This window comes from Salvelinus fontinalis, chromosome 6, assembly GCF_029448725.1.
Source record: "Salvelinus fontinalis isolate EN_2023a chromosome 6, ASM2944872v1, whole genome shotgun sequence".
Classification (NCBI taxonomy): domain Eukaryota; kingdom Metazoa; phylum Chordata; class Actinopteri; order Salmoniformes; family Salmonidae; genus Salvelinus; species Salvelinus fontinalis.
In genome coordinates, this window is record NC_074670.1 from 28,476,392 (window position 1) to 28,501,868 (window position 25,477).

A 25,477-nucleotide genomic window follows, 5' to 3' on the forward strand; every position below is an offset into this window, starting at 1 on the left:
GGCCAATGGAAAAGCTGCTTGATGGATGGATCATCCCTTTTCTATGATTCAGTGGCACCCTATTCCCTATGTAGTGCAGTAGTTTTGACCAGAGCTATGGGCCCTGGTGAAAAGTCGTGCACTATAAAGGTAACCTGGATGTTGTAACGAGGTGACCTATTAACGAATGGCAACACAGTCAACAGCAGAAAGAAACCGAAAAAGACCACACAGAGTGAGGCAACTGGGGAAAACCTTACTAAATAAAGTCCCACAATTGACAGTGCATGTCAGAGCAAAAACCAAGCCATGAGGTCGAAGGAATTGTCCGTAGAGCTTCAAGACAGGATTGTGTCGAGGCACAGATCTAGGGAAGGGTACCAAAAAATGTCAGCAGCATTGAATGTCCCCAAGAACACAGTGGCCTCCATCATTCTTAAATGGAACAAGTTTGGAACCACCAAGACCCTTCCTAGAGATGGCTGACCGGCCAAACTGAGCAATCGGGGGAGAAGGGTCTTGGTCAGCGAGGTGACCAGGTGGATTACCAGGACGCGTACTCAAAGCAGCAGGTAGCCTAGTGGTTAGAGCGTTGGACTAGTAACCGGAAGGTTGCAAGATCGAATCCCCAAGCTGACAAGTTAAAAATCTGTAGTTCTGCCCCTGAACAAGGCAGTAAACCGACTCTGTTCCTAGGTCATCATTGGAAACAAGATTTTTTTTCTTAACTGACTTGCCTAGGTAAATAAAGGTAAAATAAAACAATACAAAGCATGCACGGACCAACTGGCAAGTGTCTTCACTGACATGTTCAACCTCTCCCTGACCGAGTCTGTAATACCAACATGTTTCAAGCAGACCACCATAGTCCCTGTGCCCAAGAACACCAAGGTAACCTGCCTAAATGACTACCGACCCGTAGCACTCACGTCTGTAGTCATGAAGTGATTTGAAAGGCTGGTCATGGCTCACATCAACACCATCATCCCAGAAACCCTAGACCAACTCCAATTTGCATACCGCCACAACAGATGCACAGATGACGCAGTCTCTATTGCACTCCACACTGCCCTTTCACACCTGGACAAAAGGAAAACCTACATGAGAATGCTATTCATTGACTACAGCTCAGCGTTCAACACCATAGTGCCTTCAAAGTGAATCACTAAGCTAAGGACCCTGGGACTAAACACCTCCCTCTGCAACTGGATCCTGGACTTCCTGACGGGCCGCCCCCAGGTGGTAAGGGTAGTAACAACACATCTGCCACGCTGATCCGTAACACTGGGGCCCCTTAGGGGTGTGTACTTAGTCCCCTCCTGTACTCCCTGTTCTCCCATGACTGCATGGCCAAGCATGACTCCAACACCATCATTAAGTTTTCAGACGACACAACAGTGGTAGGCCTGATCACCGACAACGATGAGACAGCCTATAGGGAGGAGGTCAGAGACCTGGCAATGTGGTGCCAGGATAATAACTTCTCCCTCAACGTGATGAAGACAAAGGAGATGATCGTAGACTACAGGAAAAGGAGGGCCGAGCACGCCCCCATTCTCATCGACAGGGCTGTAGTGGAGCAGGTTGTCCACATTACCAACAAACTGTCATGGTCCAAACACACCAAGACAGTCGTGAAGAGGGCACAACAATGCCTATTCCACCTCAGGAGAGGAGGTAGTGAGTACGACCCAGTACATCACTGGGGCCAAGCTTCCTGCCATCCAGGACCTCGATACCAGGCGGTGTCAGAGGAAGGCCCTAAAAATGGACAAAGACTCCAGCCACCCTAGTCATAGACGGTTCTCTCTGCTACCGCTTAGCAAGCGGTACCGGAGCACCAAGTCTAGGTCCAAGCGACTTCTTATCAGCTTCTACCCACAAGCCATGAGACTGCTGAACAGCTAACCAAATGGCTACCCAGTCTATGAGATACTCTACCTCAGGCGAGCAAAACCTCGAAACTTCCTTAGATATCGTGCACCAGCTGTTGTTTACATATCTGCATAGGCCCCCGCTCCGTGTCTTACCAGAGGCTGCTGTTCTATCCTGCCAATAGTGCCTTCAGTTCGTCCCATTTATAATAGTGCCTTCAGTTCGTCCCATTTATTTTCCAGCGATTGAATGTTAGCTAGCAGGACGGAAGGCAAAGGCAGTTAGCCACTCGTCGCCTGATCATCACAAGGCATCACAAGGCACCCTGATCTTTTTCCGCGAAATCTCAGTGTCCTGACGCGAATGATGGGGGATCTAGGCCTGGTCGGGTGTCTATAGTATATCCCTCCCCTCCGACTCATTGAAGAAAAACTCTTTGTCTAATCTGAGGTGAGCTACCTCGACTAACCTGTGCCCCCGCACTTTGACTCTGTACAGGTTCTCCCTGTATATAGCCTCGTTACTGTTATTTTATTGTTGCTCTTTAATTATTTTATTTAATTATTTTGATTTTGATGGTCATCTCAGTGACCAGATCTCAACCCAATTGAATACTTATGGGATATTTTGGAGCGGCTCCTAAAACAGTGTTTTCCACCACCATCAACAAAACGCCAAATGAGTAGAGGTGCTAGGTGCTGTTCTGGCTCATGGTGGCCCAATGCCCTATTAAGATGATCGTGGACTACAGGAAAAGGAGGGCCAAGCACACCCCCATTCTCCCTATTAAGACACTTTATGTTGGCGTTTCCGTTTCATTTGGCAGTTACTTGTACATCAAGCATTATATGTACCCATGCCAGAATCCCCAAAAACACAACAGTCCAAAATGGAGAGGTACTGTCTGTCCAATACTGAGAGCAGTTTGTTTTCATTTTGCAACGTTTTGCTAGAGTTCCCTACACGGTGAACATGACCCCTGGTGTTACCAGCACCATAACTCCAATCAACAGTCATCATGCCAACCACAAAGAGTGTTAAGTAGTACCACTTTAACAAGAAGAGATGTACTGTAATGTACTGACGGAAGAACATGATCGAGACAGAGACATATAATAAAAGTGCCCACGTTGGTTCGGTAGGCATGGACGGGCACATGGGACAGACGTGTGCCAAAAGACAGGTCTCCCAGTCAGCTCACACTCACACGTGTCCTGCTCTGCTTGCTCAAAAAAGCTTGTTTGGCCATCTTGTTTTTCTGTAACTATTGCTACACTATCGTGTCTAACTTGGTTTTTATTGAATTCAAAGCAAAAGGCATCATGTATTTGTGACAAAAAAAAGGCAAAACAAGGACATTGGTTAACATCATGGACAACGCAAAGCACATGAAGCATCTGTTGTACCATGTGCCATTAGACAACATTAAGTTATTCAATCAAAAATAATATCCATACGACAATCATTGCCTTTTGAATAATCACTCTGAAAGATATTTGGTACATCAACATTGATCCTAATACAAACCTTTCCTTGAAGAAATTCTTTGTAGAAATGCAAAACTACAGATTCAGAACCATGAGAATAAGATAGAGTTATCATATAAAACAAGTTAAAGGAAAGATTCACCCATTGTCACGTTCCTGACCTGTTTTTCCTTTGTTTAGCTTTGTTTAGTTGGTCAGGACGTGAGCTGGGTGGGCAGTCTATGTTATTTGTTTCTTTTTTAGGTTAATTGGTTAATTAGCCTTATATGGTTCTCAATCAGGGGCAGGTGTTTGACGTTTCCTCTGATTGAGAACCATATTAAGGTAGGCTGTTCACACCGTTTGTTTGTGGGTGATTGTCTTCCGTGTCAGTGTATGTACCACACGGGACTGTTTCGTTTGTTTAGTCTGTTCCTGTTCGTGCGTTCTTCGTGTTCTGTAAGTTCTCATGTTCAGGTCGGTCTACGTCGTTTATTGTTTTGTAATTGTTCAAGTGTGCTTCGTGTTCGTCTTGTCTAAATAAATTCATCATGTATTCCACACAAGCTGCGTTTTGGTCCGATCCCTGCTCTTCCTCAGACGAGGAGGAGAACAATTGTTACAGAATCACCCACCAATCAAGGACCAAGCAGCAAGGGAAAAAGCAGCAGCAGCGATCGCAGGATTTCTGGACATGGGAGGAAATACTGGACGGTAAAGGACCCTGGGCACAACCTGGAGAATATCGCCGCCCTCGTGAAGAGCTGGAGGCAGCGAAAGCCGAGAGGCGGTGGTATGAGGAGGCTGGAAGCCTGTGAGTCAAGCCCAAAAATTTCTTGAGGAGGGGCTACAACGGAGTGTGGAGAAGTCAGGTAGGAGACCTGCGCCAACTCCCCGTGCTTACCGTGGAGAGCGAGAGTACGGGCAGACACCGTGTTATGCGGTAGAGCGCACGGTGTCTCCTGTACATGTGCATAGCCCGGTGTGGTACATTCCAGCTCCTCGTATCGGCCGGGCTAGATTGGGCATTGAGCCAGGTGCCATGAAGCCGGCTCAACGCGTCTGGTCTCCAGTGCGTCTCCTCGGGCCGGCATACATGGCACCAGCCTTACGCATGGTGTCCCCGGTTCGCCAACACAGCCCAGTGCGGGTTATTACACCTCCCCGCACTGGTCGGGCTACGGGGAGCATTCAACCAGGTAAGGTTGGGCAGGCTCAGTGCTCAAGGGAGCCAGTACGCCTGCACGGTCCGGTATATCCGGCGCCACCTCCCCGCCCCAGCCCAGTACCACCAGTGCCAACACCACGCACCAGGCTTCCAGTGTGTCTCCAGAGCCCTGTTCCTCCTCCACGCACTCGCCCTGTGGTGCGTGTCTCCAGCCCAGTACCACCAGTTCCGGCACCACGCACCAAGCCTCCTGTGCGTCTCCAGAGTCCTGTATGCCCTGTTGCTGCTCCCCGCACTAGCCTTAAGGTGCGTGTCCTTAACCCGGTACCACCAGTTCCGGCACCACGCACCAGGCCTACTGTGCGCCTCAGCCGGCCAGAGTCTACCGTCTGCCCAGTGCCGCCTGCACTGCCCGTCTGCCCAGAGCAGCCTGCACTATCCGTCTGCCCAGTGCCGCCTGCACTGCCCGTCTGCCCAGAGCCGCCTGCGCTATCCGTCTGCCCAGCGCCGTCTGAACTGCCCGTCTGTCCCGAGCCGTCAGAGCTGCCCGTCTGTCCCGAGCCGTCAGAGCTGCCCATCTGTCCCGAGCCGTCAGAGCTGCCCGTCAGTCCCGAGCCGTCAGAGCTGCCCGTCAGTCCCGAGCCGTCAGAGCTGCCCGTTTGTCCCGAGCCGCCCGCCAGACAGGAGCAGCCAGAGCCGTCCGCCAGACAGGAGCAGCCAGAGCCGTCCGCCAGACAGGAGCAGCCAGAGCCGTCCGCCAGACAGGAGCAGCCAGAGCCGTCCGCCAGACAGGAGCAGCCAGAGCCGTCCGCCAGACAGGAGCAGCCAGAGCCGACCGCCAGACAGGAGCAGCCAGAGCCGTCAGCCAGACAGGAGCAGCCAGAGCCGTCCGCCAGCCATGACCAGCCAGAGCCGTCAGCCAGCCATGACCAGCCAGAGCCGTCAGCCAGCCATGACCAGCCAGAGCCGTCAGCCAGCCATGACCAGCCAGAGCCGTCAGCCAGCCATGACCAGCCAGAGCCGTCAGCCAGGAGCTGCCAGAGCCGTCAGCCAGCCAGGAGCTGCCAGAGCCGTCAGCCATCCAGGAGCTGCCAGAGCCGTCAGCCAGCCAGGAACTGCCAGAGCCGCCAGCCAGCCAGGATCTGCCAGAGCCGCCCGCCAGCCAGGATCTGCCAGAGCCGCCCGCCAGCCAGGATCTGCCAGAGCCGCCCGCCAGCCAGGGGTTCTGTCACGTTCCTGACCTGTTTTTCCTTTGTTTAGCTCTGTTTAGTTGGTCAGGACGTGGTTCGTATATGGTTCTCAATCAGGGGCAGGTGTTTGACGTTTCCTCTGATTGAGAACCATATTAAGGTAGGCTGTTCACACCGTTTGTTTGTGGGTGATTGTCTTCCGTGTCAGTGTATGTACCACACGGGACTGTTTCGTTTGTTTAGTCTGTTCCTGTTCGTGCGTTCTTCGTGTTCTGTAAGTTCTCATGTTCAGGTCGGTCTCCGTCGTTTATTGTTTTGTAATTGTTCAAGTGTGCTTCGTGTTCGTCTTGTCTAAATAAATTCATCATGTATTCCACATAAGCTGCGTTTTGGTCCGATCCATGCTCCTCCTCAGACGAGGAGGAGAACAATCGTTACACCCATTTTGAATCATATATTGTATTTGTGCATCTCTGACTATCGATTCCTGGGGTCATTTCATGTTTTCATATGTCCGAAATATTCACCGTTCAAGCAGGCAGAAATACAGCCGGTATGACGCGTTTTGCATCACATGACATGAAAACATTCAATGACCCCGGGATCACTCAGAGATGCACAAATACGATACAACATTCAAAATGGGTGAATCTTTCCTTTAAGTCCAGTGCCGTAAAGGTTTGACTCAAATTGCTCTGTCTCCTTGGGCTAGTAAAAGTTGTCACTGTGGTTCTTTCCTCATTGCTTGACAAGCCCCTCTCTAACTGGAAAAAAATGCATTCTCCAGTCAGTGTCTGTGAACTACATCAGACATCAGTCCACAATTCACAATGAAATTGTGAAGTGTGATTAGAAAAAGTGAAAAGTTTCAGAGTGGATATAAACTCCAGCTAGGTCAATGCAGATGTACCGTCCTACAGATAATTCAGTACTAACCAGTGCCCCACATTTCTGATGAGAGAGAGAGAGAGAGAGGGAGAGAAAGGGAGAGAGGGGGGACAAAGAGAGCATGAGGTAGCGTTATAGCCGTCGTTATAGCAGCAGTCGTTATAGCAGCAGTCGCTAAAGCGGCAGTCGTTATAGCAGCAGTCGTTATCAGAGCAGTCGTTATAGCAGCAGTCATTATCAGAGCAGTCGTTATCGGCACAGTCGTTATAGCGGCAGTCGTTATAGCAGCAGTCGTTATAGCAGCAGTCGTTATAGCGGCAGCCTCAGTGTAGTGTAGGCTACCTGGGAGCAGTGGTGCTCTATGCATCATCCAACACTATGTGTCTGGCCTCCTCTGAGATGAATTAGGAACCAGCTCTAAAAGGCGGTGGTGTTTGTGTGTGTATGTGTGTGTGCGCGTGCGTGCGTGTGTGCATGTGTGCGAGAGACTGTAGCCCAGATTAGGAGATGATGAATTACCCTCCTCTGGACTCTGGAAGCTCAAAGTTCAGCTATTTTACAGCCTAGAACAGACACTTAGTTGAGGGACAGTAGAACACCATATCTACGTTCCAATCTATAAGTGGTGAGGCTGGTATGTACACAATGCATATTTGACTACATCTGTGTGTCTCTTTCTCTCTAATGCTTTTCCAACAGAATGAGATATAACATCTCCGGCATGGCAGCTCTGCCTGAACACCAAGTGAGCCATCAGTAAGTTCAGACTGGAGAAAGGCTCTGCTACTTCCCAGACAGACTTTATCAGAACTCAGAGTGTTAACAGAAAAGCACAGAGAGACAACCCAGGGAGGGCTTGGGACAATACTCACTATTTGGGCTGCAAGACAATAAGGACTAGGTCAATCATACATGTCTTATAGTCTGACCTGTGTGGTGGAATTATTGTAATCAAAAGGAGAGCCTTTTAGATTTCTTCAAAACAATCAAACTTTATTATTTAATTAGTGCAGTAATGGAGCTGGTCGGTAATCACCTCTGGAGGTGATCACTGAGAACTCAACCAGCTGGTTTGAGCCACTGCATTTTATAGCAAAGTCCATCCTCCTTCAGTCTACATGACAAACAACAGATGTATGGAATGGGTCACAAGGTTAAGATTTGTATGAAAGATACTTATAATTCATAGCTGACAGCATCTGCTGTAAAAACTGTCCTCATTGTGTAGAGACCAGGGCTTGGCCCTGCAAATCTATATTGGAGCCATCTCCCCCTGGTACCCCAGTACAGAAACATTAACTCATGCTCTGGAATGCGGTATCACCCAAAGACATCGTAAATATCCTGTCAGTGTTAAATCTCCCAGAGGCCCACTTTCAGTTCACACAGACACAATAGAGTTATACGAACCCTCTATTCTGTTGCATAAAACAACCAGTTGATGCAATTACAGCATTTTAACATAATCTTTCAATTTTGCTCTCAAACATGACCTGAAGAAAGTACAATAGCAAAATGCAGATGTTTCTGGGCCAGAATGCATATTAATCAAGTGTCGTTGAGATCACAAGACGGCAATGGAGTTCTGTAACTGCCGACACTATCTTTATCAGCACGTTGCCTAGAAAGATGCGGAGATAGTAAATATGACAGATTGGGGAAGTGTAGGACATCATGTTTATTACCCTACCTGTCCTATTTGAACACATCACATTTTATTAGTTACAACATCGGTACATTTGAAACACTGCATAAGGCAATAGACACAGCAGCAATTTTCCAATGGCTTGCAGAATTTGAGGCACTAAAGTGTGTTTTTTTTTGCTGAGGCAGATTTGGGGAGGAGCATGTATAGGGATTTAGAGTCGTCTCTCCCGAGGCTAGAGTGTAATTACGAGACTGCTGAACGAGGTGTGAAACAATCGAACGTTATAAATCAACTCTGTGTTTCAGCTTGGTCATGAGTAACGCCATGCTGACACATACACGCACACATGCCCACATATGTACACACACACACAAGCGCACGCACACACACACACAAGCGCACGCACATACACAAACAGAGAAAAACCTCTGCCCTCTGAAGAAGCTATCACAACAAGATTAATTACACCAATATGTTCATATGATATGATACCTCAATCTTATGATACCTCAACCTTACGGTAACCTTGAATTAACACGGCAGAATAGCGAATAACAAGGTTAATACATTACATGCCTGGTACAGTAAGACAGTCCCTTCAGCAGAAATATCCAAAAATCAACACGAGTACTTTATATCTTTTACACGGAGCTATTTTAAGTAAGAACAAATACCATCGTCTTAGATTAAAGAATGTGTGTGCGTGTGTGTGTATGTGTGTATGTTTGCACGTGACCTCTTGATGCCCACTTGGGAACAACCCAAGTGAGGCCAAACTGCTCCTATCCCTTCCACATGGCTTCCATCCTTTGAATGCGCCCCTCAAGTCGGCGGCCAGTGCCTCTGGGTAAAGCAACAACAAAGTAGGCCAAAGAGAGAGCGTTCATCGCAGGGGGACCACATGGCAAAATCTCAATCCATTGGTTGGTTCAGAACCAAGACAAAGATTTGACAGACGGACACACTCACGCTGATGCACCTAAAAGCATTGAGTGAAATGTTGATATGCTCTTAAGATTCGAGCAGAAAGGGGATGTGTGTGTGTGTGTGTGTGTGTGTGTGTGTGTGTGTGTGTGTGTGTGTGTGTGTGTGTGTGTGTGTGTGTGTGTGTGTGTGTGTGTGTGTGTGTGTGTGTGTGTGTGTGTATTTTTCAGCAAAATCTTGACATGGACAGGCCTGCCTGACTTGTAGGAAAACATGACAATATATATATATATATATATATATATATATATATATATATATATATATATATATATATATATATATATATATATATATATATATATATATATACACACACACACACAGTTGAAGTCAGAAGTTTACATACACTTAGGTTGGAGTCATTAAAACTTGTTTTTAAACAATTACACAAATTTCTTGTCAACAAACTATAGTTTTGGCAAGTCGGTTAGGACATCTACTTTGTGCATGACAAGTAATTTTCCCAACAATTGTTTACAGACAGATTATTTCACTTATAATTCACTGTACACAATTCCAGTGGGTCAGAAGTTAACATACACAACGTTGACTGTGCCTTTAAACAGCTTAGAAAATTCTGGAAAATGATGTCATGGCTTTAGAAGCTTCTGATAGGCTAAGTGACATAATTTGAGTCAATTGGAGGTGTACCTGTGGATGTATTTCAAGGCCTACCTTCAAACCCTGTGCCTCTTTGCTTGACATCATGGGAAAATCAAAAGAAATCAGCCAAAAATCAGAAAAGAATTGTAGACCTCCACAGGTCTGGTTCATCCTTGGCAGCAATTTCCAAACGCCTGAAGGTACCACGTTCATCTGTACAAACAATAGTACGCCATGGGACCACGCAGCCGTCATACCGCACAGGAAGGAGACGTGTTCTGTCTCCAAGTGATGAACGTACTTTGGTGCGAAAAGTTCAAATCAATCCCAGAACAACAGCAAAGGACCTTGTGAAGATGCTGGAGGAAACAGGTACAACAGTATCTATATACACAGTAAAACGAGTCCTATGTCGACATAACCTGAAAGGCCGCTCAGCAAGGAAGAAGCCACTGCTCCAAAACCTCCATAAAAAAGCCAGACTACAGTTTGCAACTGCACATGGGGACAAAGATCGTACTTTTTGGAGAAATGTGCTCTGGTCTGATGAAACAAAAATAGAACTGTTTGGCCATAATGACCATCGTTATGTTTGGAGGAGAAAGGGGGATGCTTGCAAGCCAAAGAACACCATCCCATCCGTGAAGCACGTGGGTGGCAGCATCATGTTGCTGGGTGCTTTGCTGCAGGAGGGACTGGTGCACTTCATAAAATAGATGGCATCATGAGAAAGGAAAATTATGTGGATATATTGAATCATACATCTCAAGACATCAGTCAGGAAGTTAGAGCTTGATCGCAAATGGGTCTGCCAAATGGACAATGACCCCAAGCATACTTCCAAAGTTGTGGCAAAATGGCTTAAGGACAACAAAGTCAAGGTATTGGAGTGGCCATCACAAAGCCCTGACCTCAATCCCGTTGAAAATTTGTGGGCAGAACTGAAAAAGCGTGTTTGAGCAAGGAGGCCTACAAACCTGACTCAGTTACACCAGCTCTGTCAGGAGGAATGGGCCAAAATTCACCAACTTATTGTGGGAAGCTTGTGGAAGGCTACCCGAAACCTTTACCCAAGTTAAACAATTTAAAGGCAATGCTGCCAAATACTAATTGAGTGTATGTAAACTTCTGACCCACCAGGAATGTGATGAAAGAAATTAAAGCATGAAATAAATCATTCCCTCTACTATTATTCTGACATTTCACATTCTTAAAATAAAGTGGTGATTGTAACTGACCTAAGACCAGGGATTTTTACAAGGATTAAATGTCAGGAATTGTGAAAAACTGAGTTTAAATGTATTTGGCTAAGGCGTATGTAAACCTCTGACTTCAACTGTATATATATACTGAACAAAAACATAAATGCAGCATGTAATAATAAAAAATTGTAAAAGCTTATTTCTCTCAAATTTTGTGCACAAATTTGTTTCCATCCCTGTTAGTGAGCAATTCTCCTTTGCCAAGATAATCCATCAACCTGACAGGTGATATCAAGAAGCTGATTAAACAGCATGATCAGTACACAGCTGCACCTTTTGCTGGGCACTCTAAAATGTACAGTTTTGTCACACAACACAATGCCACAGATGTCTCAAGTTTTGAGGGAGCGTGCAATTGGCAATGCTGACTGCAGGAATGTCCACCAGAGCTGTTGCCAGATAATTTAATGTTAATTTCTCTACCATAAGCCAACGTTGTTTTAGAGAATTTGGCAGTACATCCACCCGGCCTCACAACCGCAGACCACGTGTAACCACGCCAGCCCTGGACCTCCACATCTGGCTTCTTCACCTACAGGATCGTCTGAGACCAGCGACCAGGACAGCTGATGAAACTGGGGAGGATTTCTGACTGTAATAAAGTTATTCTGTATGGAACTAATTCTGAATGGCTGGGCCTGGCTCCCCAGTAGGTGGGCCTGGCTCTGAAATGGGTGGTACTATGCCCTCCCAGGCCCACCCATGGCTGTGCCCCTGCCCAGTCATATGGAATCCATAGATTAGGGCCTCATGAATTTATTTCAATTGACTGATTTCCTTATATGAACTGTAACTCAGTAAAATCGTTGAAATTGTTGCATGTTGCTTTTATGTTTTTATATAATATTATTTTTGATAGAAATACAAATATAACTTTTACAGGTGCTCATTAATTTCCAGAGAAGTTGTACACTTGCCTTTTGTGAAATAACCATTGAGACACCATAGCCAACTAATTTATTATACAACCACATCATGGATGGGGTTAGAAATGAGAAGAGACAAGTGTACAGATAAAGACATGACGATGTGCTATCTAGAGACCCTATCAGGGATATTATCCATATTTTGACAAAATCAGTCACTCAAAGAACTTCAGAAGCTCACTTCAGTCACGAGTCAAAAAGGGGCGAAGGAGGAGAGAGGTTTTACTGACAGGGCTGTGGTGCAACCATGACAGAATGATGCGCTGCGGGGCAATCAGTAGGAATGATTAAAACTACAAAGAGAGAAGACTGGGGCCCATGTCGTGTGCCTGTCAAATCATGGGTTGGAGGGGTAAGGCAACGCCACGTGAGTAACGCACACATACACACACACACACACACACACACACTCATTCCCCACCTCCCTTTACGTTCAACCCTCAGTGGACACGATTGATGAAGAAGGGAGGAGTGATCATTGACCATAATCATCCCAGACCTGGTCTGTGTCCCAAATGGCACCCTACTCCCTCCATCACCCTACTCCCTCCATTGGGTATGATTGAAGCTGACCTCCCTACAGATGGACCAGACCACAATCAGGGACAACCCACCCATCCACCCACCTGTCTGCAGCACTTTTTATTGTTGCATTCAAGTTCCACTCTGTCAAAATAACAATAGAAGTCCATGTAAAAAGAACCAACATTATGTTCATGGGCTTTGCTTTGTGTGATATTAACTGAGGAACGTGTTATGGAAATAACTTATGATGATTGACATTTTCAGGTCATCCATTGGTGTAAATCACTGCAATAATGATCTTTACCAGTCCTTTCCTTCAGACGGAGTACATTCAATTGGCCTAGTTTTTTAAATGAGAGGCTACGACAATGTGTTACCCTCTAGCCTCACTTTGCTAGGTGGTTTGACTGTTTTCATCATTATCTCGCTCTCTCCCTCGCTCTCCTTTTCTCTCTTGCTCTCTATTGCTTTCTCTCGCTCTCTCTCGATCCAATGATAATCAGTTCATACTGTTCTGATACACCTATGAGAAGATGTACTCCTTCGAGTATTCATGACAAACATTGTGACACAAATGAAATCAAATGTAAAATGTTTCTCTCCCGCCACCGGCTGCATCTCCACCAGTCAGTCTATGAATAGACCCAGAGTGCTACATGATACGGAGGCCCTTAAGAGTATAGTATCTTGAAACCATGACTGAGAACAGAAAAAGAACACATGTAACTGAAGCCACCTCTCTGCCATGTTAAACATAAATGTAACTGCAAAACTACAGTATCGAAAAACAAGAAATGGAACCATTATTTGAACATCACGTACACATCATTAACAATCCATTGCGATGGTCTGCATGATGTTTTCTTGTACAATACTGTTCCTGGAAAGAAAAATAATCATAACAAAGGGTTTCAAGAAAGGAAGGAAAATGTCTCTACAGTAGGAATGTCATCATCTAGGAGGAAGAGAGAAGTGATGAGGATAAAACACATTCATGCCATCCTAGACATCCTTCTAGCTCTGGATCCAGAACTCCTGCAGACAGAAAGATATGCAAACTGGAGGAAAAGGAAAGAACTGAGGTATCATATGACATTCATTGAAAGAGAGAGGGGCAGAAAGACATGATACACAGACAGTGTCGTAGTACAGTACATCAGAGAACAGAGGGAAGGACAGAGGGATATATATCCCAAGTGACTCAGGCACGCCTACCTGTTTGGCTGAGCTGAGAAGTACTCCTGCTTTTCCGCGAGAGGCCAACCACTGCTGCCATTTTGGCACCAATACTGGAGCGTCTCTTCTTATCCTCGTCCCCGCCTACCATGCCCACGCCCGTGTCCGATTGGCTGCCGTCCGTCTTCTCCAGGTTGCACATGTCTCCACCGATGCTTGTGCTCTTGGTCATGTTCATACTCCCTGACGACGTGCCCAACTGCCTGTTTTTCATTTTGGATGTAAAGTCACTGTCAGCCACACACCACCATTACAGGGGCAGGCCAGGACAGACAGGATAGAGGAGAGGGAGAGGAGGTAGAGGAGGTAGGAGAGGAAGAGAAGAGGGAGAGGAGACAGGGGTGGAGACAGGGGAGGAGAGAAGAGGAGACAGAGGAGGAGAGAAGAGGAGACAGAGGAGACGAGAAAATGAGACCGGGGAGGAGACAGTGGACTAGAGGAGACAAGGACAGGATTCAGCTACAGTAGTCTAGGACTTAGGGAATAGGTTTAGGGACAGGGCTCAGCTACAGTAGTCTAGGACTTAGGGAATAGGTTTAGGGACAGGGCTCAGCTACAGTAGTCTAGGACTTAGGGAATAGGTTTAGGGACAGGGCTCAGCTACAGTAGTCTAGGACTTAGGGAATAGGTTTAGGGACAGGGCTCAGCTACAGTAGTCTAGGACTTAGGGAATAGGTTTAGGGACAGGGCTCAGCTACAGTAGTCTAGGACTTAGGGAATATGTTAAGGGACAGGGCTCAGCTACAGTAGTCTAGGACTTAGGGAATAGGTGTAGGGACAGGGCTCAGCTACAGTAGTCTAGGACTTAGGGAATAGGTTTAGGGACAGGGCTCAGCTACAGTAGTCTAGGACTTAGGGAATAGGTTTAGGGACAGGGCTCAGCTACAGTAGTCTAGGACTTAGGGAATAGGTTTAGGAACAGGGCTCAGCTACAGTCGTCTAGGACTTAGGGAATAGGTTTAGGGACAGGGCTCAGCTACAGTAGTCTAGGACTTAGGGAATAGGTTTAGGGACAGGGCTCAGCTACAGTAGTCTAGGACTTAGGGAATATGTTAAGGGACAGGGCTCAGCTACAGTAGTCTAGGACTTAGGGAATAGGTGTAGGGACAGGGCTCAGCTACAGTAGTCTAGGACTTAGGGAATAGGTTTAGGGACAGGGCTCAGCTACAGTAGTCTAGGACTTAGGGAATAGGTTTAGGGACAGGGCTCAGCTACAGTAGTCTAGGACTTAGGGAATAGGTTTAGGAACAGGGCTCAGCTACAGTCGTCTAGGACTTAGGGAATAGGTTTAGGGACAGGGCTCAGCTACAGTAGTCTAGGACTTAGGGAATAGGTTTAGGGACAGGGCTCAAGGTCCTCTGGCCTGAACTTCCCATAGATGTGTCATGCACTGGATGGTAAGCTGGTTGATTGATACATTAATATGGCTGAGATCATTGTAAAATGAGTACATATACAAAACAGTCAAAAATGAAAAGTGAATTCAACTAACATGCAGAAAGGTACAGTAAAAGCCTGTGACACCTTGATCCTCCTTCAGCCTTCTAAAATGAAACAGTCATATTGTTTGAACAACAAAAGAGCCTTCACCTTTTTAAGAAATAAGACATCTCAATTCTAAAGCTCTAAATTCTAGTCTTTCTACCTTTTATCCCCAGCTTCAGATGAGCTATTCATTATGACTGGCAATCTGTTCTTATTTATTCTCCTCAGGATTCAAGTGATCAAGGAGAAGATGTGAAGTTTGACCCTGATTTATGACACGCTTACAATTCGTGGAAGACTTCATTTCAATGCTGCTGAGAAATGATTCACCCCCCAAAAATACATATATTCTGCTTGAAAGGAAATAGGTGTCGACATGAAGGTCTCATTTTGGCTCGCAGTGCTAGATTTCAAGTTTGAGAGACAAATGATATCCTGTGCCATGGGTTTCAAGTCCTAATGAGTATAAATGAGTATAAATACGTGGTAAAGAGCCGCCCGAGGACAGGAGTCGTCTAAAACGGCGGCTGACCTATAACACGCAATTGTCTCATCCAGAAGATTGTAAGAAGAGTCAATAGGGTCAAACTTAAGAAAGATCAATGCCCTTTAACAATTACTTCTTCAATTATTTCAATTAGGCTCCTCTCCTCCTCTCCCGTCTCTACCATTCACGTCTGTGGCATTAGTGCTCTATTCAGTTTGAACCTGTTACATAGGCTACTTCCCTTAATTGCTCTTAAAGTGATTATGTAGGGCTCATGTATCCTCACTCAGTGAAGGGATGTTTCTGCTTCTGTATGAACTGAACACGTCCACTGGGTTCGTCCAAATCGGCTGTAGATACTGGACTGAAAGAGGCACAGTGAATACTGCACATCTAAATTATTATTTTATCCTCAAAACATTTAGCCTACATTAGTTATTTACAAAAAAGAATCTATAATACATGCTACAATTCACTAACTATGGATTACTCTGTTTAACTATGAGTTTCTATCAACCAGCACTACATATGTAAGACGTAAAGCTCCTCAGAAATCAATCAGCCTATAAGCCCACTGTATTAGCTCAGTGTTCTGAGGGAGAGAAGGGTATGCAAGTGAGAAGTAAGCGATCACTGTCTCTGCACATGAGAGAGAGAGAGAGAGAGAGAGAGAGAGGGGGGGGGGGTGAGATGGGTTTAACTATTTGCACATCATTACCACACTGTATATAGACATAATATGACATTTGAAATGTCTTTTGGAACTTTTGGAAGTGTCATCTTTACTGTAAATGTTGTGTTGTTTATTTCACTTTTGTTTATTATCTATCTCATTTGCTTTGGCAATGTAAACATGTGTTTCCCATGCCAATAAAGCCCCTTAAATTGAAATTGAAATTAAATTGAGAGAGAGAGAGAGAGAATGAGAGAGAGAGAGAGAGAGATATATAGATAGAAAGGAGAAAGAGAGAGAGAGAGAAAGGAGAGAGAGCATTTCGCAATATAACTGCTGTTATGATACTGACAAAGTACACCATGATACTACTTCTGGAAAGTTCCCTGGCCTAACCCCGTTCATCTCAGTCTGAATGCAGTACGGTGCCAGCAAAAAGTGCTTCTATTGAGCTCAGTCGCCAGTCAGAGATGGAGGTGAATGAAATCTAGCCTACAATATTCTCTCTCTACTTCTCCCCTGAAATCAGAAGAGATGACTGAGCATTTATACAAGCTTCCTAGGCTGTCAGCTCCTCTCTGAATTTGTATTATTCATTAGTTTGCCATCAGGTGAATTTAGGAGTTTCCTGATGCAATAGAGGACTTGTTGTAACTAGCTATATCAGAGGAAAATCTTCTCTACAAAATGAAAATCTGTAATGTTCTACTGGAATCCAGCCTTGTTTAACTTTGCCACCCTGTGTTGTCTTGCATGGTCATGGTTGGCACTGCCTACAGTCTCACTAGAGGAGGGTAAGGGTTGTTAAACAGCGGAGATGTAAATTACAAGCACACCTCATAAAGCCCGTTGTTTATGATAGTAAGTAGAGTTAGTGAGAGCTGCTCTGTCGTGGATTACATAGAGGGTTATGTATTAGTCGCCAATAAAGCACATCGGAACTTTTGATGAAGAAGTGACTTCAAGGCCAACAAACGCAGTGGGTTTTATTTGTCATTTTCACATATGCTTTTTATCTCCACTGTGGTTGTGTTGTTTAATCTACTGACACAAAATGACAACAGTGAAGTTGTGGGCTGCTTTTATACATAGTCAAATATTAATGTGAGATCAGTATGATTCCTGTATTGATCCCATCGATATGATTATGTAAGCAGCATTTCTATTGCCTGGCCTCATCCTACATCCCAGACAGACAGACCTTCAACAAGGCTATATATGGCTGCAGTTTATCTGAGTCCTCAGTTCAGGTGATGGTCTATGAGAGCCATAGCTTGCCTCAAAGATATACCAAAATCTCCCATCTAATGTTACGGATGGCCTTCTACCACCCCCTCCTCTACCCCCTCCTCCTCCTTAGCTCATGGCTGAGTCTTGTGTCAGGGTCTGTCCACAGTGCTAGGAGTAGAGCAGCTTGGAACACTGAGCCTCTCCAGAGACTGGAGGGCCTGGTTTCAACCCCAGCTAACTGAACAAACCAACACTGTGTTCCTTCCTTGTCATGCAGATTGTTGCTGTGTGTTTCATTTTCATCTAGGCCAAGATGTTCCCTCAGCTAAAACAAGAGCTGCACAAGTATTTCTGTGTGTTCACGGGCCAACAGGATTTAGTCTGGTTGGCTCCTATCCGAGGCACTGAGCAGCATTTTAATGCATGTTCAACGTAGCTTTGTTCTTAGGTAAAAATAGCACAGCCTCTGCACATTTTAGATTTAGACTGAAATACTTCAAGAAAAGCATGAAGATGCTTGAACTGAAGTTGAAAAATATGATTGAAAGGATAATTTTTTTCCTCAAAACAGCTTTTCAAATGATTAATACTAATTCAAGCTAACTGTAAATAACTTCAGTCACTGAACTGACAGTGACCGACAGGCACCTTGACAACCGGTTGATGAATGATGAATGTCAGATGTGGTCATCTCAAGAAAGACAAACCTTGTCTTTCTCCCCTCTCCCCTCCTCAGCAGCCTCTACTGTGTGATCTAGATCATCTTGCAGAAAGAGCGGCGCTAAAACTGAGGTGATGCAGAAATAATTGGTTTCTATGGAAACCGTGCTCGCGGTCAGAGAGTTTGCGTGCGTCCTCCTCTCCTCCTATCTACATGAGCCACAGATAGACGGCTGAGTCTCAACGTTGAGTGACTGGGGAATAAGTTGAGTGACTGGGGAATAAGAACAGGATATACTGAGATGTGCCTTGTTTCATAATTTCTCTGTACAGCTTCCCTTGAGTTTAAGTGTAGAGTTGTTTACTCATCTTTGAGGGGGTGCAACTCTACCTTATTGTTAAAGACAGATTTGTCCTTCGATGTATTAGTCTTTACTTAAACTCATAAGAATGAGCAGTTACCCAGGTAACAATAATGGATTAAATGGAGAAGAAGGAGGTGTGTGTGGGAGGTGTATGAATGTGTGTGTGTGTGTGTGTGTGTGTGTGTGTGTGTGTGTGTGTGTGTGTGTGTGTGTGTGTGTGTGTGTGTGTGTGTGTGTGTGTGTGTGTGTGTGTGTGTGTGTGTGTGTGTGTGTGTGTGTGTGTGTGTGTGTGTATATATTTATATGTACTGATGGAAACTAACTTCCTGGACATCACTACCGACCATCTAGTCCCCTTAGCTTACCGTAGTTCAGGTGTGTGTGTGTGTGTTTGTGTGCGCGTGCATTGGTGCAAAGCACATGACAAAAGAGCTTGTGTTGTATTATACACTTTACATGAAATAAACATGTCCATTGATTTATCCCTAGTATCATGTGATTACATGCGTGTGGTAAAAAGGTTATCTTCATCTCCTTGCTGTAAATCATTAACACATCAGCTGAACTGAGAGGAGACGTGTAACACTGATCTTGAGATTGGATTGTGAAGACTATGAACGTAATACTGTTTCCCAGCACAAAACCCTCAAAGGAAAAACTGACAATAATGTCTGTCATGTATGTCCCTGAGCAATCTACGGCCACTGTAGCTATTCACTATGCTTATTGAGTTATTGAAGAGGTTTGGGTTTCTATACAATGCCCTTGTATTGCCAAATGTTCATTCGTTCTATTAGAAAACTGTCCATGTAGTACTCTAGTTAGCCTTGTTCATCTCACCTCTTATATATCAAATTGTTCAGCCAATCGAGCAGAAAAGCCACTCAAATAGTGCTCCTCTCTGTCTCTCTATCTGCCTGTCTGGGAACCACTCCTGTATTTTGTGACAGAACTGTTCTGCCTCAGCGTCCTTGTTAAGATCTCCATAATAAGGCTGGTTGAAAGCATTACCTTGGAGCTCACAATAACGGAGTAAAAGAAAGGTACACAGCAGCATGAGGAAAAACACTTCATCTGAACACTGTGCTCTCCAGCTCTCCATCCATCTGCTTTCATTCACAAAGAGACTCATTATCCAATCCATGCTCTCTGATGCTGTATCACTGGAGTGCTAGTTTGAAGGGGCAACACAGGCTTTTACTGTACCTCTACCCAGAACATTACTATTACCATCAACCGTACGGGTTTTCAGCGATCGTACAAGGTAAGGTACAGACATTCAAAGTGATTACAAAGAGAGCAGCTGAAAGCATTAACAGCCAGGGTTGAAGAGAGTTGAGGTAGTTGTGGACTGGGTTATGGGGTCAGGGAGTCAGAGTCAGGGTCAGATGAGTTTACAAGCACATAGAGCCAGGCGCAGGCAAGGAAAAGGACATCATACTGACCCAATACAGAGGTACAGACAGACAACAAGTGATTTAGCAACTGACTGACTACAGCCTAGTGTACCATAACTTTGAGTGGCCTGTTTGTCTGTCCACATCGGTAGCACTTTACTTAATAAGATATGAGCATTTAGCTTGATGTGTTTTTTCAAAACCAGACTAAAAAAATAGTCTGTTCGTAAGAAGCTCTTAGTTCCCACTGTGAATGCAATGTAACACTGATTACATCTTATTAGACAGCTAAACTAATCTGTTAGCCTGCTGCTGAGAAGAACTTGCGGGGTTCCAAATCAATTTGTTTTAATCTTGACATACTTTTACAGCCTCTTATGATGACTATCCTCCCTGTTGAAACGAAACAACTGTCATGTTTGTAATATAAAAGTATAATGTAAAACATTATGGGAACATGATAACTGGCATTACACAAAATAATGGATTCATGTTAGATTCATGTTAGATTGAGGGTAGACTGGTAAAGTTTAACCTGACAGGTTGGATTGAGGTTAGATTGAGGTCAGGTTAGGTTTGACCTGAGGTTGGATTGAGGTTAGATTGAGGTCAGACTGGTGAACTAGTTAACTAGTTACCTGAGGTCAGTCTCTGAGAACCTCCTCCGCAGCATTTCCTCTTCATCCATCTCCTCCTGTGACTTCTGTGTGACTACAGTGGTCCTCCTCTGACCTCCTTCCTCTTTAGCCTCCTCCTCCTCCCCTTCCCTCTGTTTACCCTGCCCTCTATGTGTACCCCCCTCTTCCCCCCCCACCTCTCGCCCAGCTTCCTCTTCCTCCAGCACCTCCCCCAAATGTTCATCCCCTTCCCGTGATTGGTTCCTTGATTCGGAATAGATGAGGACGTGACAGAAGCGCAAACGCGGCGCATGCAAAGCAGAAAGGAAATTAAAGAAAGGTATGTGAAACCAAACTGCAGAAATAAGGTCAACAATGAGACAAAATGGAACATACATAAAACAGCAAAACTAAAATGAACTAAAAGCAAAAAACCTAGACATGCAGATCTGTTTCAGTTATATTTCAACACGAGACAACCCATACAGCATACTACATTGTTTCACACCAGTATGAGTTACCAGTTACGAGCAAACCCCAACCTGAAGCAGTAGAGTTCAAACATTTAGCTCTATTTTCACCTAGGCAGAGCCAAAGCTGAACTCACTGGACGGTGGGAAATAGCACAATGCTAGCTGTGTATTTTCCCCTAAAGTTAATAAACCAAATGAAAACGCTTTTCATTGTGGAAAATGTCTGTACTTGGCAACTTTAGTTGGAAGAAAGCTTCACGGCCTTTGGGGTTTGCCCATCCCTGGCAGGCCACAGGTATTAGATCTAGGGCTTCTGTCTCCCCTTGGTGTGTTGCTGCTTCCTACCTGATCTTCTGCTTTCCTCGCGGCCGTTCTGACTGGACAGACATGTAGCTCGTGCTGCTGAACCGAGAGGCACTACTGGTTCTCGACACAGCGGACACGTCGCTTACATCACTGTCCGAAGACTTGGCTGACATGTTGTCTGAACCTCGATGACCATCCCTCCTCTGTAAAGGAGAAACACACACCACTCAGCACACAACTAAAAATAGACTTGAAAATGCTACTTTGTGGTAATTATTTTGTCCCTTGATGAGTTTTCCCCCTATATATACTGATTGTAAAGAACATTAAGGACACCTTCCTAATTATTGAGTTGCACCTGCCCTTTAACCCTCAGAACAACCTGAGAAAATTTCAGGTCTGCTGAGCGCAAACTTGAATGTTGCTAAAATTCTGTGAAAATCCAAGCGCTGTGAACACTGAGGCTGTACCCGCTTTAAGTTAGTTTTGACAGTGATCAAGTAGGCTACTATGGCTATTTGATCATAATGTAGGCCTACCAGAGTGACCTACCACCAAAAGAGAATGAGAAAATGCATCCCATAACATTTTAACATGGAAAGAGCTGTTCTATCATCCAGTCTACAGTAGCAGCCAATGTGTGGTGTTCAATGTAGGCTACATTCCATGAGATTTTTGAGGAAAAAAAACATGCAGGGTTTGACAATAACTTTTATCCACTCAGACAAGGAGGTGACTGAAAATGTTGTTGGGTTGTTTGATGCAAGAAACCACTTTGCAAAATAAAACACATTATTATTCTCATACCATTACTACAGAGAATCAGACAAATTATGCTACCCTCTGCCTATTGGCTACTTAGCTTATTCAAGCCTGCCTCAAAATACAACACTGCCCTTTAAGACAACAAACAAAGCTCTTTATGCTGGCTCATGTTGACTCCAATGCTTCTCCGTTGGGTGGTGGACCATTCTTGATACACACAGGAAACGATTGAGCGTGAAAAACCCAGTGGAGGCTACTGAGGAGATAACGGCTCACAATAATGGCCGGAACGGAGCAAATGGAACGGCATCAAACACCTGGAAACCATGTATTTGATGCATTCGATACCAGTCCACGGATTCCGCTCCAGTCATTACCACGAGCTCGTCCTCCCTAATTGAGGTGGCACCAACCTCCGGCACGTCAATCTTTTTTACCCATTCACCCTCTGAATGGCACACACACACAATCCATGTTGATTATCTCAAGGCTTTAAAGTCCTTCTTTAACATGTCTCCTCCCCTTCATCTACACTGATGGAAGTGGATTTGACAAGTGACATTTTTCCATTTAGCAAACCCTCTTATCCAGAGCCACTTACAGGAGCAGTTAGGGGTAACTGCCTTGCTCAAGAGACCATCGACAGATTTTTCACCTAGACAACTCGGGGATTTGAACCAGCAACCTTTCTTGCCCAACCTCTTAGCTACCTTAACTGCTTGGGTACCTGCCACCTACATAAGGCATCATAGCTTTCACCTGGATTCACCCGGTCAGTCTATGTCATGGTGGTCATAACGTTTTGGACACTCAGTGTATGTGATGTAGATAATAAACTGTTTAAAACAGTCTATTGCAAGAGCTATAGTCTTGTGGGGAAGGAATTTATCAAAGTATTACTTAGAAAATTATAAGATAAAGGACAACAGAACAGCCTCCAGTATCTTAGCCTCCAATATTTATGCTGCAGTAGTTTATGTGTCGGGGGGCTAGGGTCAGTTGGTTATATCTGGAGTACTTCTCCTGTCTTATCCAGTGTCCTGTGTGAATTTAAGTATGCTCTCTCTAATTCTCTCCTTCTCTCTTTCTTTCTCTCTCTCGGAGAACCTGAGCCCTAGGACCATACGTCAGGACTACCGGGCATGATGAATCCTTGCTGTCCCCAGTCCACCTGGCCTTGCTGCTGTTCCAGTTTCAACTGTTCTGCCTGCAGTTATGGAACCCCTACCTGTCCCAGACCTGCTGCTTTCAACTCTTAATGATCGGCTATGAAAAGCCAACTGACATTTATTCCTGATTATTATTTGACCATGCTTGTCATTTATGAACATTTTGAAAATCTTGGCTCTCTCTAATTCTCTCCTTCTCTCTTTCTTTCTCTCTCTCGGAGGACCTGAGCCCTAGGACCATACGTCAGGACTACCGGGCATGATGACTCCTTGCTGTCCCCAGTCCACCTGGCCTTGCTGCTATTCCAGTTTCAACTGTTCTGCCTGCGGTTATGGAACCCCTACCTGTCCCAGACCTGCTGTTTTCAACTCTTAATGATCGGCTATGAAAAGCCAACTGACATTTATTCCTGATTATTATTTGACCATGCTTGTCACTTATGAACATTTTGAACATCTTGGCCATGTTCTGTTATAATCTCCACCCGGCACAGCCAGAAGAGGACTGGCCACCCCTCATAGCCTGTTCCTCTCTAGGTTTCTTCCCAGGTTTGGCCTTTCTAGGGAGTTTTTCCTAGCCACCGTGCTTCTACACCTGCATTGCTTGCTGTTTGGGGTTTTAGGCTGGGTTTCTGTACAGCACTTCGAGATATTTGCTGATGTACGAAGGGCTATATAAAATAAACTTGATTGATTGATTGAACAAACTTTCATGTGGCCAAAATCTCTGCTTTCAATGATTTGTTGGCTTTTTAAGGAGATCCGTCCATCCAAAAACAATTGTTAGCCAAAGAGCAGCTCATTCACATTCATTATGGCCAATGTTCTTGGAGGAAGACACAGTGAAATACTAGGTTATATAATCAAATAATCTTGAGCGATAGTAAGTTGTTCTCCCAGTTTAGAACATACTGTTTATCCATTAGTTCAGGTCTGTAAAGCCAAAATGTAAACTAATCAAAATAATTTGGCATAAACAAGAAATGGGAAAAGGATGTCTTTCTTAGTTTTTTTACAGCAAGTTGGTGAACCAAGACTTGATGTTAAAACAAATTAAAATCATCTGCAAAGAAAGAAATTGTATATTAAAAGCTTCTCTGTGTCGAGAGGAGCATTACAGTTTGTAAACATATGGTTGTAGTTTGTGGCACTCCTCACAACTAACAGAGTCGACAAATGTTTCATTTTCCACCTGCTTTGTATAGAACTATAAGTATAATGCATGCTTAGTGTATTCCAGGGCAGTAGTTATCATTCCACACACTTAAAAGGAAGACAGGACAGGATGGACATTCTTTCTCTTATAAGGCTTGGCTCGGGCTCTGCTGAGGCCCCCAGGCTGGCTCTTTATAAACACACTTCACTTGACTACTGTCTGTGTGACTCAGGACACAGTCACCGCTACATTCCATGGATTCACAGGGTCGATATAATACCTCATGTGTGTACGTATCCTTGTTCATGAAGCTTGTCACATTGTGAATACTGCTGGAATGGGTGTTTGGAAAAAAGTGTTTTACATTTTGATGCCTCCGTGGGTTTGACTATGATGTGGTTAACATCCTGCTCGCCTTTGATTTGATTCCTGCACGGGCCACATTTACTGAACATTTTCTGTGTTAGCCGTAAGTCAGTTTGTAAACAAAGTGTCTACTTAATGACCATGTTATGAATAGAATAGGAAGGAAGGGCTGATATTGGTCTTGCCTTAAGAGTGATAGTCCTGCTTCACATGGACGTGTTAATGTAACTCCAAGTCAGTTTGTTGGTAGAAAATGTGTGATGCTAACAATGTTATACTTATGAACGGGAAAGAAGGACTGTGTCACTGTGTCTTGCCTTGTTGTAGTCCTGTTCCAGTCTGGAGTCGGACCCGGCCCCCTGCTTGAACTTGTTCACCTTCAGCTTCATCTGTCTGGTCCTCTCCTCCACATCTATAGCACCTAGGGAGCAGAGTGGTCAGTGGAGGTCATACTCAGGAATAGGGAAATCCTGGTTGGAAGACTCCCAGAATCACAAGGGAATAATCCGTTATCCTCCAACCAGGATTTCTGGAAAACCTGGGAATGTGGGGAAAATTCAATGCTACTCAGGAAC

The 25,477-nt window shown here is 44.8% G+C and overlaps 1 protein-coding gene across 31 annotated transcripts in view; it reads right to left on the reverse strand.

Annotated features, from left to right (window-relative positions):
• The window catches only part of LOC129857558 (regulating synaptic membrane exocytosis protein 2-like), a 212,825-nt gene that overhangs the window by 17,438 nt on the left and 169,910 nt on the right, over positions 1-25,477 (reverse strand). For 24 of the 31 annotated variants that reach the window (XM_055925920.1, XM_055925918.1, XM_055925926.1 and 21 more), the window contains 3 exons: positions 25,220-25,323; positions 21,486-21,649; positions 13,733-13,983 (listed from right to left, as the gene is read on the reverse strand). The exons of 6 other annotated variants lie outside the window; for them this stretch is intronic. In XM_055925920.1, coding sequence (XP_055781895.1) covers positions 13,733-13,983; positions 21,486-21,649; positions 25,220-25,323 — 519 coding nt within the window. Of the gene's footprint in view, positions 1-13,732; positions 13,984-20,688; positions 20,947-21,485; positions 21,650-25,219; positions 25,324-25,477 lie in introns of all 31 variants that reach the window. One more of the 31 variants, XM_055925951.1, reaches the window with a different exon arrangement.